The 14,705-nt window shown below is 44.1% G+C and overlaps 7 protein-coding genes across 7 annotated transcripts; 5 read left to right on the top strand and 2 right to left on the bottom strand.

Moving 5' to 3' along the window:
• The first annotated feature begins 385 nt into the window (after positions 1-385).
• Positions 386-1,864, top strand: BYT42DRAFT_560475 (histidine phosphatase superfamily). The gene is made up of 3 exons (XM_051567236.1): positions 386-531; positions 610-677; positions 741-1,864. The coding sequence occupies exons 1-3, from the start codon at positions 477-479 to the stop codon at positions 1,536-1,538; spliced, it is 921 nt and encodes a 306-aa protein (XP_051426361.1). The 5' UTR covers positions 386-476; the 3' UTR covers positions 1,539-1,864.
• A 137-nt stretch (positions 1,865-2,001) lies between these two features.
• Positions 2,002-3,279, bottom strand: BYT42DRAFT_560471 (uncharacterized protein). Its single transcript, XM_051567235.1, has one exon. It carries the CDS (start codon positions 3,031-3,033, stop codon positions 2,281-2,283), a length of 753 nt encoding a protein of 250 aa, XP_051426360.1. The 5' UTR covers positions 3,034-3,279; the 3' UTR covers positions 2,002-2,280.
• Positions 3,280-4,245: 966 nt separating this feature from the next.
• BYT42DRAFT_492256 (S-adenosylmethionine synthase) lies at positions 4,246-5,463 on the top strand (the record flags this gene model as incomplete). The annotated part of the gene is made up of 2 exons (XM_051564138.1): positions 4,246-4,297; positions 4,367-5,463. 2 exons carry the CDS (start codon positions 4,246-4,248, stop codon positions 5,461-5,463), a joined length of 1,149 nt encoding a protein of 382 aa, XP_051426359.1.
• Positions 5,464-5,904: 441 nt separating this feature from the next.
• Positions 5,905-7,339, bottom strand: BYT42DRAFT_611582 (uncharacterized protein; the record flags this gene model as incomplete). The annotated part of the gene is made up of 6 exons (XM_051571522.1): positions 5,905-6,192; positions 6,256-6,310; positions 6,376-6,772; positions 6,872-7,011; positions 7,089-7,177; positions 7,253-7,339. The coding sequence occupies 6 exons, from the start codon at positions 7,337-7,339 to the stop codon at positions 5,905-5,907; spliced, it is 1,056 nt and encodes a 351-aa protein (XP_051426358.1).
• Positions 7,340-7,644: 305 nt separating this feature from the next.
• BYT42DRAFT_611581 (uncharacterized protein) lies at positions 7,645-10,187 on the top strand (the record flags this gene model as incomplete). The annotated part of the gene is made up of 7 exons (XM_051571521.1): positions 7,645-8,278; positions 8,359-8,579; positions 8,655-8,717; positions 8,788-8,885; positions 8,956-9,373; positions 9,446-9,921; positions 9,986-10,187. 7 exons carry the CDS (start codon positions 7,645-7,647, stop codon positions 10,185-10,187), a joined length of 2,112 nt encoding a protein of 703 aa, XP_051426357.1.
• A 1,594-nt stretch (positions 10,188-11,781) lies between these two features.
• Positions 11,782-12,389, top strand: BYT42DRAFT_592422 (histidine phosphatase superfamily; the record flags this gene model as incomplete). Its single annotated transcript, XM_051570615.1, has 3 exons — positions 11,782-11,947; positions 12,025-12,277; positions 12,341-12,389. 3 exons carry the CDS (start codon positions 11,782-11,784, stop codon positions 12,387-12,389), a joined length of 468 nt encoding a protein of 155 aa, XP_051426356.1.
• A 739-nt stretch (positions 12,390-13,128) lies between these two features.
• On the top strand, positions 13,129-14,683 carry BYT42DRAFT_611579 (uncharacterized protein; the record flags this gene model as incomplete). Its single annotated transcript, XM_051571520.1, has 2 exons — positions 13,129-13,177; positions 13,248-14,683. 2 exons carry the CDS (start codon positions 13,129-13,131, stop codon positions 14,681-14,683), a joined length of 1,485 nt encoding a protein of 494 aa, XP_051426355.1.
• Positions 14,684-14,705: the final 22 nt, after the last annotated feature.

The following is a 14,705-nucleotide window of genomic DNA, read 5'->3' as shown; positions in this document are numbered from 1 at the left end:
TTTTTTTCCAGCTTCACATTGTTGTTGTTTCACCGGGAGATGTTGGTTTTATACAAGTCTTTATTAATGCACATTGTGGTGCGAGAATGAACTATATCCATTTCTGGCTTGCGTTGCATTGGCAAGAACATAATCTTTCAAAAATTTAAACTTTCGATTTATCAGTTGTCATACTTTATCATTGGATGCCACAACGATGATATACAAGAATGACGCTGTTGCGTTTTCGATCAGGTGGCACGTGGGAAGTTTGAAAATCCGCATTTGGCATCGGTTTCATTCATGTGGGCAGTGGTTGGTAAAAAATCGTCCAATGATTTATCAGCATTCTTATTTTCACATGAGAATCCCAGGATTGGTGCAACGTGCAACCGGCCGTCCTGGTGCTTTTTGCATTTTCACCTGTTTTGCCTTTCCTTGTTCGTAATATTTTTTTTTCTTTCTCTATCTTCTTTTTTTTCTTTACCTTCTTATTAATGCTGGTTCCATCAGCTAATACTGTCTTTATTGTACGCCATGGAGAAAGATTAGGTGCGAATCATTGTGATGGGACGGAAGAAAAATAAGTTCCGCTGCCACTGACAGTGTAGAAAATTACCCCACTTTTAGATCATGTGCAAGAACTATGGCAACCAGATCCGGCCCATGGTATCTGGGATCCGCCACTTTCTCCTCATGTAATAACTTTCACAATAAATATTTTACATTTTATGGGGCGCTTACACGACGCACTTGCATAGGGTCATGAACAAGCAAGGAGAACGGGTCGTCACTTGATTGACATGATGCATGAACGTGGACTGGATCCCGACGATGCCACCATCGTCATTTACACTTCCCCTTTTCAGCGATGTATTGACACCAGCATTGGTCTTGTCCACGGTATGGAGGCTGCCAAACCGCCGATATTACGGCTCGATCTAGGACTGGGGGAATGGATGTGCGAGCGGTTTTTTGATCAGGTGTGTCCTGCACAGCAACTTCTTGCACGTCAGCAGCAAGAATTGGCAAGGCAACAAGCGCTGACGTATGCTGCTGCAGCCAACCCAAATATGTATATTTCCCAGTCACTGCTTCCTTCCATGCATATCGATTATGGTTTCACGGCGACTGTCACCGATTTTGAATACCCCGAATACTATACTGACATGTTGCAACGATTCAATCGTGCACGGCTTGCATGTCTAGGAAATGTGGCAAAAGGATTACCAAAGAGCCACTCTCACGATCCATCGAAAACCGTCATCATCATGGTGACCCATGCTGTCGGTGTCAATGCATTACTTGACAGCTTTAGAAATCGAGTGACACGACCAGTGGAGACCAGCTACTGCAGCGTTTCGTGCATTGAATGGCATAATCCGATGCATTGTTTGGACGGGTCATCCAGTGATCAAAGCGATGATAACATGATGGATGATGACGACGAAGAAAATTTATACGCCGAACTAGCACCCGCATCTAATAATTTTCAGCACAAGAGCCGCTGGAAGATTACCTTGAGTGCTTCGGGAACCCATCTGCAACCCACCACTTGAGATGACGGACTCATATTTCTTTCAAAACGATTAGTCCTACTGTATGCCCTCTTTTTATGGTTATTCCTGAACATCCATTTTTTCTACTTTAGTATATCCCCCCATCACACTCATCCATCCATTATTACCTGTTTTTATCCGTTCCCTTAGCATTACTTGTCATCAAACAAGAACGTAAAAAAGTAAAAAAGAAAATCGCTTTGGAATCGCCTTGGGCTAAATTCACTCCCTAACTCTATATTAGGTTTTTCTTGAACAACGTTTTGTTCACTCTTTTTGTTGCTCCTGGTATCCCTTTTTACGTATTCATATGGTAAAAATCCGGCGATTGCTGTGGCAATCAGAAAATCTGCTTCTTTTTTCTGTAGTTGGGTTCTTTATGCGCATCGCTTCAATGATTTCTGATACTGACTCCTGAAAAAAAAATCCTGATGCTGTTGTGATACAAAAAGATAGGGTTGCAGGAAAATTAAATTTAATGGAACTGGGTCATCAGAACCGAGTGCACTATGGACCGAGATAAACAAAGAAACAGGGTCCATTCGTGTGCGCATACTGTTTCAATCGGCGTCATTTTTGGGCGCACATGTGGGTTGAATTCCCATCCGAGATAACCAAAGCAAAAAGGGAAGCAGTTTAGCATGGGAAGAATGAATTGCAAATAGAATACATGAAAAGAATTTTATTTCTTGCTACATTAAAATAAGAAGATTTGGGGGGAGAGCCTGATTTCTTGCTGCATTCAAGCAGCTAAGACAGGAAATCTGTTTCTAGATTCATTACAAGTTGTGATGCATCGGTCTTTTGTGAATCGAAGCTTCCTAGCGTGAAGGTTGACGATGCAATAAAACCAAAACAAGTGAAGAGGAAGTACGGCGACAGCAATCATCCAGAGGGTATCTACGCGACGGTAACGTCGAAGCATGAATATCATGCATATGTGTAAAACTAGTCGTAGCAAGAAAAAGGACGCTGCGAATAAAAGATCGGAACGCCATTTTTTCTTGAGAGATCCAATAGCGAGAATCAAGGTGGGTAATTCCAGGATAGATGCCATTGCGAAAAAAGATGAAATCCTTCGATGGAGGAACCATAGCAATATAACGATGTAAGCGGTATGGTGGACCCAGCCGGTGAGAATGGTGATGCGTCGGCGGTAAAAGACGGAACCGAGCGACAGATCCAGAACGAGATACACGATAAAGAAGCATACCAAGGCGGTTTGAGCCACTGAGTCATGGTCAAACAACAAAAGGTCCCATCCTGATCTCCAAAAGTAATAAAAGTTTGGCAGGCCCATCAAGGTGCACACCAAACTGCTTGCCAATGTGAGAAGCCAGCTGACTTGTTTCTCGGATTCCGCCATTCCACTTTTAACGACCAAGGCAAAATACGCGGTTAAGAGGAGAAAACTCGCAGCAAATGACATAGGTACATAAGGTTGAGCAAAAATGGATGCAACCGCAACGGTTACAGGATGTGAATAAACGAGCATGAGTGCGCAGATAGCCTATGTATTAAAAAAGAACGAAAAGCAAATTGCAGAATAAGAATCCATGCTTTTTCTTTGATTCGCTTTTTTATGTCGAGAACTTTTTTTTTAAAATTTGAATATGGCCACATTGCATCGAAGTTTAGAAAGAAAGAGATTCGAATGTTATCCTTAAAGATGATTGGATCCACTGTGAGAAGACTTCATGCATTCTCCTGTACGAACGTCGTTTTATTGTTGACTTTCTGCTTTTGATCCAATAGTGACATTGGATTTGATCACGGTCAAAAACGGCAAAAAATATTTCTTTTTCCGATGCCGCCTTTTTTTCACCGTCCCTGAATACAGTCCCAAAAAAAATTTTCCTCGTAAAATTATAAAAGCGCCCCCAGTGGCTGAAAGCTGGTGTGTGTTTATCTTTTATACGACTTTTTTCTTCGGTTCTTTGTATCTTTCAAGGTAATTATACATACTCTAGTCGAGTAAAATGGAGTGGGACCAGAGTGGACCGAACATGGATGATGACAAAACGTCCAAAAGCAACTGAATTACAATTGTGTTGCCTCAAAGACATAATGTTAAGTTTCAAGCCTTGTCTGACAATTCAAAACTAGCCATATTATGATGGCTTATGGGGGATGGGATATGGGAAGGAGAAAGAGGAAGGGTTTACCAATGGGCGCTATGACTGTTGGAACACGTCAATTAACGGTTTCTCTTTCTTCCAGATACAAAAAAAAAAATGAACCCGAGCTAAAGACCGTGATCCCAAACAGTAAGTATGACAAAAAGCTTCAAACTGGCTTTTTTCTTTCTCAAACTTTGAGGATGATAATTTCCGACGGGCGGACGGACTCGTGCCTGTACAGCACACTTATAGAATGTCGATTGTCGTTTTTCTGAAATTCGTTTGAGAAACAGAAAGCTGGGAGAAGCCCATATAGAATTTGAAATGTTTTTTATGAGCTTTTTTACTCATGCTGTGCTTTTCTTTAGGGTACGTGCTGTGATTCTTAGAATGATGGATTATTTTTCCCCTCTATTGGAATAAAAAAAAATTTACTGCCTTATTTTCCTTTTTCTCTTTGATGGCGCAATGTCCAAGCGTGTTGTTTGATTGGTGAAAATTTCAGTTATGAAACCCTTTAATTTGAGCGTCGACTTGATCAGAATAATACCCAGTTGCTTTCTCCTTTCCATTTCTTTTAACTTGACATGGGTGATATTTTTCTCTTCACATCGGAATCGGTTGGCGAAGGTCATCCTGGTAGGCTATTCCTTTCCGAGGACTTTGAATGAGTAGACTCATAAAAACCTTGGGGTGGCGTTTCTGCAGACAAAATCTGCGATCAAATATCAGATGCTATTCTTGATGCATGTTTGGCTCAAGATCCGCTTTCCAAAGTCGCCTGTGAAACAGCAACGAAAACAGGCATGGTAATGGTGTTTGGAGAGATTACCAGCAAAGCAACCTTGGACTATCAGAAAATCATACGTAATACAATCAAAGAAATCGGATACGACGATACGGGAAAAGGGTTCGACTACAAAACTTGCAATGTGCTGGTGGCCATCGAGCAACAATCTCCGGATATAGCCCAAGGTCTTGTCCAGAAATCGTTCAACATTGAGGATATCGGTGCGGGTGACCAAGGTATCATGTTCGGCTATGCCACGGATGAAACGCCGGAAATGATGCCCTTGACCATTATCCTCGCTCACAAATTAAACCGCCGCATGGCGGATCTGCGCCGCAATAACACATTGCCATGGCTTCGTCCGGATTCGAAAACACAGGTGACCATTGAATATCGGAACGATCACGGAGCCATGATCCCCCTTCGTGTTGATACCATTGTCATCTCGGTACAGCATTCCGAGGAGATTGAAACGATGGATTTGCGGCACGCATTGATGGAATATGTGATCAAGCCGGTGGTCCCCGCCCATTTACTGAAAAACACAGTTTATCACTTGCAACCCTCTGGTAAATTTATCATTGGCGGTCCTCAAGGGGATGCCGGCTTAACAGGAAGAAAAATCATCGTGGACACTTATGGTGGTTGGGGTGCGCATGGCGGCGGAGCGTTTTCCGGGAAAGATTGGTCCAAGGTCGATCGTTCGGCGGCCTATACTGCTCGCTGGATTGCCAAGTCTCTGATTGCGGCAAAATTATGCAGACGTGTGATGGTTCAGCTCTCTTACGCCATTGGTATAGCGGAACCGCTTTCCGTTTTCGTGGAATCTTACGGCACGGCATCAAAAGCTGACGCCGAACTAGTTCAAATTATTCTTCAGAACTTTGACTTGCGACCCGGCGTAATTGTAAAGGATCTGGACCTTTTCAAACCTATATATCAGCAAACAGCCGTCTATGGTCACTTTGGTCGATCAGAATTCTCATGGGAAATCCCAAAACCTTTAAAGTTCTAATTTGTGAGCTTTGTGGATGTCTAATCATGTGATAGCAGACGTTGATTCCCCCTTATCATGTTTCTTTTTTCTTTCCACCGTTGTATACATTAATCTACTAAACATTTTTTCCACTCTGAACACTTACTGCTGCAAAGCTAGATCTTGCAGGGAACGAAGACCGTTTGGAGCGTTATTGACGCACAAGTCGTTGCCATATGTGTTTCACCTGCGTAAGCCTACAGGATTGCTGCATCGCCATTTGCTCTGAACGCCAACAAGTATCTTTTCACAGCTCTCTTTCCTGTGGTCTTTTTTAGAACTAGAAGCTTTGAGAAACAAAAATTCATTAATGTAAAATTAGTGATCCAGCTGTATACATGCAATATTTCAAATGGAAATGGTACTTATTTAAAACTCTAAATATGTGTTGTGGAAGAACAAAATAATGACAAACTCTTTTTAATCTAACGATAGTTGAGGCGTTTGATGATGAGGAGCAGCTGAGGAGGTAAGGGTATGAGGATGAACATGACGCCGATAACGAGCGATCATTTCGGATATAAGAGCAATTGTGTCGTTGCCTAGTTGATAATAATGAGCGCTTTTGGCTGGGTTAAACATGCTGGTATGAGCTTTCACTTCGGAAGCTGCATTGGATGGACATGGGATAAATAAGTGCGCGGTGTCAAAAGGAGGCAGAGCAATAAATGTGCGCGGTGAGGTTACGGCGCCGTCCGGATTGGGTAGCTATCATTTATTCCATTAGTCTTGATTGATAAACCCATGCGGCGACGACAATATATTGTGTACCTGGACATAAAAGCATCGAAAAAGGATATCCGGAAGCTCCATTAATTCACGCACTCTGATAATAGGCGACCCGTATAAGCACTTTGAATATGTAAACCATTCCTGTATACCATTGTTTACCTTTGCGAGCATCGGTTCATATCTGTCAAGGCACTGACAAATTCAAGCTCATTGTACATGTCTGTGACGCTCGCAGCAATTTTGTCTCTGGTCATATAAGCCGCAGCGCCTACAGCTGCTACACCAACAACACCTGCCAGGAGCCCCCAACCTCCCATCGACTTTTTTTTCGTTGTGGTGCTGACCTGCGTCACGGTACGACTGCTGCTGCTGGAAACTTGTGTCGATGAATTCTGCAAAAATCGACCCACTTGTTCCACACTAGACATGGCTGTCGTAGACACAAAATCGTGATTCACCGAATAGAAAGGGGTATCAAATGCAAGCAAGCCAATGATTTTGGCCGATCCCAAAGGTGTATCCAGCCTTGAATGAAGTTGAAGAATCGTCTCGGCCGCTACAATCAAAAGCAATGGAAAAGAAAAAAAAAAGGCCCGCTTATGAGATAAAACGACGATTTTGACGACGGCATCAAGTAATTCGTTTGATGGCTTACCGACAATGCCACCCATGGAGTGACCAATCAGCACCACCATGACATGTCCTTTACTCTGCAGGCGCTTCATATCCTTGTGCTGACTCTGAACAAGATCGCATAACCATGCGCTCAGATTTCGCACTGCTAAAGTGAGATCACTATTCCAATATTTGATAGAACCGCGACACTTTCGTTACTACGTAACATAGGCTAATTGAAAATGCGTTTACAGTACCCTGCTGTCTTATAACTCGGATAAACAATACTATCCACATCGACATCCGACGAATTGCTCAAAATGGTTCTTAATCGATTAGGAAAATCCTAGTAAAGCATGATATGAATTTTTCTGATTCTCGAGAAAAGGAACTAAATTGAGTATGGAATGTTCAAAAGTACATGAAAACTGGTATCTGAGCCTCGGTAACCGTGAATAAAGACCAAAAGTAGACGATCTTTATGATCCAAGGAATTCGTTTGACTCATGCTGGGAAACCAGTGATCGGAAAAAGAGCAATTTTTCCTTATCAGCAAGTGGATGGCCTGAACATCTGATTCTGTCACCGCCTTTTCTGCTTTGGAATTGGATGGGCTCACACGCTGGCTTCGAATTTCCGATCAACGATGCATCGTCCGGTAAAGCCCTCTTTGATTGCTCATTTTAGGCAAATGGAGATGACATTGCAGGGTTCTCCGCCCCAAAACGGCACGTGATAGACAATTTTAAATAGTATGGCTTTGTTGGTTCAACTGGTTTTCTTTCACTTCTGTGGCAAACCATTTTGTTTTCAATGTCAGATCCTTTTCGTTATTACATCGCTCCCCCTATTGACTGGTCGGACGACCAGCTGGACACCTTTAGAGCCATCATGGATACATTTATCGCCTCACTGACACCCGAAGAGGAGGAAAACTTGGCGAAGAACCTGAGCAATACTGGGTTGCACAACCGCCAAGACATTCGTGAGTTTGCCCAGCTATCTTGCACGTCGCTTGAAACGCTGGATTCCATCAAAGCCTTCGTTAACCGAGCGGTGGCCCCCGAGAAGCGTCAGGAGCTCGGTATGCTTCTGTCTCTCTTGTCCACTCGCGCAGGCACGTTTGCTCTCACCGGCCACTTTACAGAATTTAAGCTTTTGTCCCGTCAGGAACGAGAAAAGGTTTTCCTCAATTGGAAAGATTCATTCTTGCCGCAGTTACGACTGATCTACAAAACCTTTTTTGCCATTACCTGTCATCCATCGTATGGAGCCAAATCCAGTGTACTACACAGGGGCATGGGATATCCTGGTCTGGATGTAGCACGTTCGCACCCCGATTATAAGCCGTTTAAGGAACATGAACGTTTACGGATGATGTCTCTCGAGGACTTGCAACCTGACCTGGAATTTGATGCCATTGTGATCGGAAGTGGTGCAGGCGGAGGTAAAAAGGACCATCGCCAAACAAAGGCACAAATTTCAGCCCAGGATTCACTAAGCATTTTGGGGGGGTTCTTTAACCAGGAGTAACAGCGGCTGAACTTGCCAAAGCCGGTAAATCTGTCTTGGTGATCGACAAGGGTACATACTATCATGCTTCCGAACTTGAACTTCATGAAGCTTCTGCATTTGCCAACTTGTACGAACACGGCGGCTTCTTTTCAAGTGGCGAAGGCTCCATCAATATATTGGCCGGAAGCACCTTTGGCGGTGGCACTACTGTTAATTGGTCGGCATCTCTGAAGGTAAATCATCACATATGGTCTTGTTGCCTTTTTTTCCATTTCCATAGCATCTGATTTAAATCTGTCTCTTGAAAGTTACAACATTTTGTACGCGAAGAATGGGCTAAGCAAGGGCTGAGTCACTTCCTTTCACCCAAGGTATATATCGCCTAATACCGACCTTGTTCATCAATTGCTGAACTAAGCGCCGACTTTCATGAATTGTTAGTTTGCCAAAGACCTGGATCGAGTCTTTGAACGTATTGGCGCTAGCACCGATGGGATCAAACATAATGGTCCTAATCAGATTCTCGTTGACGGTTGCAAGTAATATAGCCTATCAAGCAATGGCAGATTTTAATATGATCGCTAACAGTTGTTTATTGTCACAACTTAGACAACTTGGATTCCCGGTAGCCGATTTGCATCAAAATACGGATGGTCAGGCGCATGCTTGCAACTGGTGCTTTGCTGGTTGTAAAGACGGTATCAAGAATGGTACCGTGAACTCTTGGCTTCGTGACGCGAATGACCATGGTGCTAGATTCCTCGATCGCACCAAAGTTCTTCGGGTGGTAACTGAAAAAGGCGTGGCGGTCGGTGTGGAAGCCGTTGTCCAGTACAGTCATCATGTCACTATCCGTGCCAAGCAGGTTGTGGTAGCTGGTGGTTCCTTGCAATCACCAGGGATACTGTTGCGTAGCGGGTTAACCAACAAAAACATTGGCCGTCATCTTCGTTTACATCCTTGCAGTATCACTTTTGGTTTTTTTGATCGCAACATTGATATGTTTGAAGGATCCATCATGACTGCGGTAAGTATCATGCTTTGGATGGAGAGCGTTCCCAACCCATTGCCCCATTCTGATAAAATTTTCCCAAATTAGGTGAGCAATGTTGCCGAAAATGTGGATCATGAAGGCTACGGTGCCAAGCTGGAGGTTCCTTGTCTGCATCCTGGCAGCTTTGCAACGGTACTGCCATGGCGTGGTGCCGCGCATCATAAAGAGCTTATGATGCGGTACCGCCAATGCGCTCCAATTTTGATCTTGGCTCGCGATAAGGATTCTACAGGAGCTGTCCGCTATGACGAACATAATAACTTGATCGTTGATTTTGCTCTATCCACCCATGACCGTCAATCCATTTTGGCCGGTATTGACCGTTCATTATTGGTTCTCGTAGCTGCCGGTGCCCGAGAATTGCACACTGGCCAATTTGGCGTAGAGCCTTTCAAATTCGAACCTGACGAAGAGTCTCGTGTGGACAATCCTAGATTCATGCAGTGGCGTCAAAAGGTTCTCAAATATGGTCTTCCTCAGGACGGTGCCGGCGTATTCTGTGCTCATCAAATGGGTACATGGTAAGTGATGTGGACTGCCACGATGGCACTGCTTTCATGATCTCACGCTATGGAACCCTTGTAGTCGTATGGGTATATCACCCAAGGTATCGGTCACAAAGCCCACCGGAGAAACGTGGGAAGTCAAGAATTTGTACGTATCCGATGCGTCATTATTCCCATCAGCCAGTGGCGTCAATCCAATGGTCACAACTGAAGCATTGGCTCTTCACGTTGCTGACACCATCCTAAAGACATCGGATACTTCAACTGCCGCAAAACTATAAGCTGTCCCGCTTTGTCGTATCTGCATAACTAACCCCAGTTATGAAATTTACAGATTTCATGGGTAAACTTTGGTCTTTTATCTTTTCTTGATAACCTTATTTATATTTATGACCATAGTTATTAAGACATAGAGCTGATAAAGGGATTAATATGTATCAGTTTAACTAACACATGCTTTATTCAAGTCGTTGGGGACAAAAGACAGGCTCCTAACCATTGAATGTTGTGAAGGCGAAAAGAATATTACTATTGGGTCTGGGGTTTCAGAAGTTGAAAGTAGGTTTGAAGTGGTGCCTACTGTCTGTTTGTGTGTCCCTCATACTGTCATTGGCTTTTAATCCCAATATCTGTCTGCTTTCATAATGATGGAGTAGCTCCTGCCTTGGTTTCAATGTTCGTGTCGCGGGTCGGCATGCGCGCATATTGGATGTCAGCCAATCAAATCTTCCTATTTTTGGAAGTGTTTGTCGACTTTCTGCATTCCTGCATTACTTTTTTTTTCCTGGTTGTAATTCTCCTGAACTAAAGTCTGGTACCCGCCACAAGTAATAATAAAATGCACTGGGTGTAAGCCTTTACAGCTACCAGTCGAGCGTCACTGCAATGTTAAACCCATGTTCTCTGTGACTGGTGCTGTGATGAAGGAGCGCGTTAAAAAAGTCCCGAACAAGCGCCGCTTTAGTCATTCAACTCTTTTTTCCCATTAACATTTCTCATCATGTCTGCCAAGTTGCCAGAGGCTGACGCAGCCCAGTATCCTCCCGAGCTTGAATTAACGCAAGTATTAACCCATATGTGCCGATATTGGCGAAACCCCATTCCCTGCTAACTATTTTGCAATCATTACTGTAGTTTACTGCAAGTAGTTCATCGTCATGGTAAGCCATGGGTTTCAGTGTTTAAAACAGTTGAACGACCTAAATAACGCGAAATGAAAAAAGGTGAACGTACTCCCGTCCGCGCACGCCTTACTAACATCATACCTGCCGTTTGGCAACAATGCGAGGCCAATATGCATATGATGTTTGCCATACTGGACTTTAACAAGGAGCACGGATTCCGTCATGCGCCGCTTAGACGACTAGTGGAAGTCGCAACAGACCAATCCACAGAGACCATTGGACCCGGAGCTTGGTAAATGGGATGAAAGGATACGTGCAGTAAGGGTAAGAGATACTAATGGAACGATCCCTTGGGAAAAATAGTCATTACGGTCAGTTGACCAACATGGGAAGACAAAGTATGGCTGCCTTGGGTCATCGTCTAAGAGAAATTTATGTGAACAGGTACTTTGTGGGACAAAACGCAGGTTGGATTCTTGATCATGACATCTAAAGATATGTTTTAGGCTAAAGTTCTTGCCTGATATATACGACGACAAGACCGTGTTTGTTAGAAGCACCGATTATCCGCGTACTCAGGACTCGGTCCAACAGCTTTTGGCGTCCGGTCTCTATCCTGCTGAAAAGCGCAATGCTGATTTCGTAATGACAATCCGATCACGGTAAGCTTGCTAATGATTGCCCGTTGGGCGGCGATGAATATATCATCTTATGAACGACGGATGAAATTAGTGACTCGAGAACCGATAACATGTTTCCAAATCCGAATTGCTACCGACTCCGCCAATTGTCCAAAGACTTTACTCGCGTAGTAGCCGATATGAGCAGGGATAAATTTGCATCATTGTCGCAACGATTGAAAGCATATGTGGATGATGTGTCTTTCGACAGTCACCCGTCGGCGAACGGTCTTTTGGGTCAGTTTTTTGTACAACCACAGAAAAGGCATGGATTGCTGGATGAAAAGAAGCTGACCGGAGCTGCAATACTGTAGATACATTAATTTCAGCAAAAACGCACGGATACGAGTTGCCGAAAGAGATTGACGATCAATTGCTTCGTGATTTGGAGGATCTGGTGGTCAATGAATGGTTCTATGGCGCTATGCAATCCAACGAAGTGCGACGCTTGGGTCTGGGACGATTAGCAGGCGAAATCAAGGATCGAATGGTCCGTCGTGCCAACGGTACTGACAAACAAATTGGTGAAGACAATTACAAGCTCGCGATTTATTCTGGTCACGACACGTAAGTCCAAACGGTCAAATCGTGTGGAAACTAAGTGAAAATAACTGACATCCAATTATATAGTACGATCGCTCCACTCTTAATTATTTTAGGCGGTTTCGATAAGCGGTGAGTAATCTTTTTTCCCAAAAAAAAAAGAAAGGAAACTGATGGTGAGAATATCCATAGATGGCCACCTTTCGGAAGTTCGATTATTTTTGAACTATTCAAGCAAAAAGGACAGAAAGAAGCCAAGGATCCCGAACATTTTGTCAGAGTTCGATTCAACAACCAAGTGCTGCAACTGCCTGGATGCGCGCAACAAGGCAATCACCATGAGAACGGTGATAAAACTTTATGCACCTTGAAAGCGTTCCAAGAGATCGTGAAAGAGCAGATACCTGAGCATTGGGAAAAGGAATGCCAGATTTAGATGCTACACATAATAACTAACGCGATGACAGTGCCGTTTATGATTGGTCTGCTCTGTCCACCACAAGGTTAGACGAATGTAGTTGTTTTTTGGTTGTGCCACAAAATGCATGGTGGGAGACAACTCAAAAGGAGCGCTTGTTCAAAAATAAATTGTTGTCGGAGATTGAAATGTCCGTTCACCTGCTTCACTTGTAAAGATTCATCTTTTTGCTTCTCTCCTCTCGGGTGCACTTTGTCACACGGTCCATCTTTCTTGTCTTATTTTGTACTATTCATTCTTGGTCCTTTTACTTCCGTGTTTGCTATCTGAATAGTAGTACCTTTTTTGCTCGAATTTTTTTATTGTGTATGCTGTAATGGAATCGTTTCAAGATCACCTGTCGTCGTCCAGTTTGAGTCATCCCGATCAGGCTGCCTGGTTTCCGACGGACCAGCCCATGTCTGCTCCACACGATCCACCTCTGCAGGAACCTGTTCCTTTCGAAGGTAATTCATGACAGTTGGACCAAGACATAATTTGTTTGGACCGTCTTAATGACACCGTGACCATGGCTAGATTTCCAATTTAGTTTTGGTTTGGACCCTGATTTTGCCATACCCGTGCCTTTCGACCTGTTTCCTGCCGACAATGGTTCAAGAGCCCCGGAACCCAATGTTGACACGAGCTTCAGACTGTTTTCACCGCCAGACAATCTTCCTGCAGCAACACCTGTCGTGCCTTCTCACTCTGATATCTTGGACGAAAACGACCAAAAGGCGTTTTCCGAATTCCTGGATGCTCTGTACATGGATCAGGATCTGCAGCAATCCTCGACCATGATGGAGCCTTTACCCAGCCACTTCTCCAGTTTATACGATTCACACCCGATGCCGCGGCATGTCGCTCCAGAAAATGACCAGACGCCTGTACCTTCTTCCTACCCTACGTCGTCCTCGATGATGATAGACGATGAATACCGTCGCACGTCCATACTCCAGTCACTTGATCAACAAAAACGTTTCCAACAACGGCTTCAACTTCTAGCATCCATGTCTCCGAGAAAATCCTCATTTGGATCTGAAACTCATCATCATAAAGAATCCGTCCCTCACGCACCCATACCTCAGCCTTCCTACGCTTCCATGCCTCCTCCTCCTCCTCCTACTTATCCAACATCGAATTCTGGCTATCATCAGCCGCCAAGGGAGCTCATCCATACCCAGCCGGCTCTACCATGGCAAGAGAAAAAACTCAAAGACCCCATCCCAACGACCGTTGATACTGAAGAGAACAAAAAACCTGGGAAACGACCGATCACTGACGGCAACGTGGGCAATGCTTACAGCAGCAAGCGAAATAAACCGCATAAAGAGCTATTAACAGAAGAGGAGAAACGAACAAACCATATTGCGTCGGAGCAGAAGCGAAGAAGTACCATTCGATCAGGGTTCAAGGATCTGTCTGAAATTGTCCCTACATTGAAAAATATGAACAATTCCAAGAGCATGGTGCTATTCAAAGCCGTGGATTACATCAAGTACCTGGAGAAAAGAAACAAAAACCTGCGAGACAAGATTGGGGCCCTCGAGATTCGCGTGCAAGTAGAAGGGCGAATGCCTACCGGTGGGGGTCATCGTGGCTATCGTGACGACTTGCATTCAAAAATGGCACCGTCGATTGACAAAAAGGATATGGAATATCATCCATTCAATAACACCGACCATTCAAATGCAGGCCATGCCGCGGCCGTCGCCTTAAAAGCGCACAAAGCACAGCAAAAACAATTACTGGCGTTCCAAGAACATTTGCAACAGCAACAGCAAAAGGTGATGATCCGACAGTACGATCCACGAGGGCCGGTCCAGCACCGACCATCAACTTACTTTCCTGAGAGCAGCGAGCGATGGTTTGATGGAGATCCCATGTTTAGAAGATCGTCGGGTTACGCGCATTCAGATATCAAAGTAGATGATGCGTCGGAAGAACCGCTAAAAGCTACTGTTTCCGCATAGTAGTCCACTATAACCCATGCAT

This window comes from Radiomyces spectabilis (genome assembly GCF_025331425.1).
Source record: "Radiomyces spectabilis strain NRRL 2753 chromosome Unknown BYT42scaffold_3, whole genome shotgun sequence".
In the NCBI taxonomy this organism is placed as follows: Eukaryota; Fungi; Mucoromycota; class Mucoromycetes; order Mucorales; family Radiomycetaceae; genus Radiomyces; species Radiomyces spectabilis.
The sequence above is the reverse complement of the archived record's forward strand: the minus strand, read 5'-3'. Positions and strand labels throughout refer to the sequence as shown.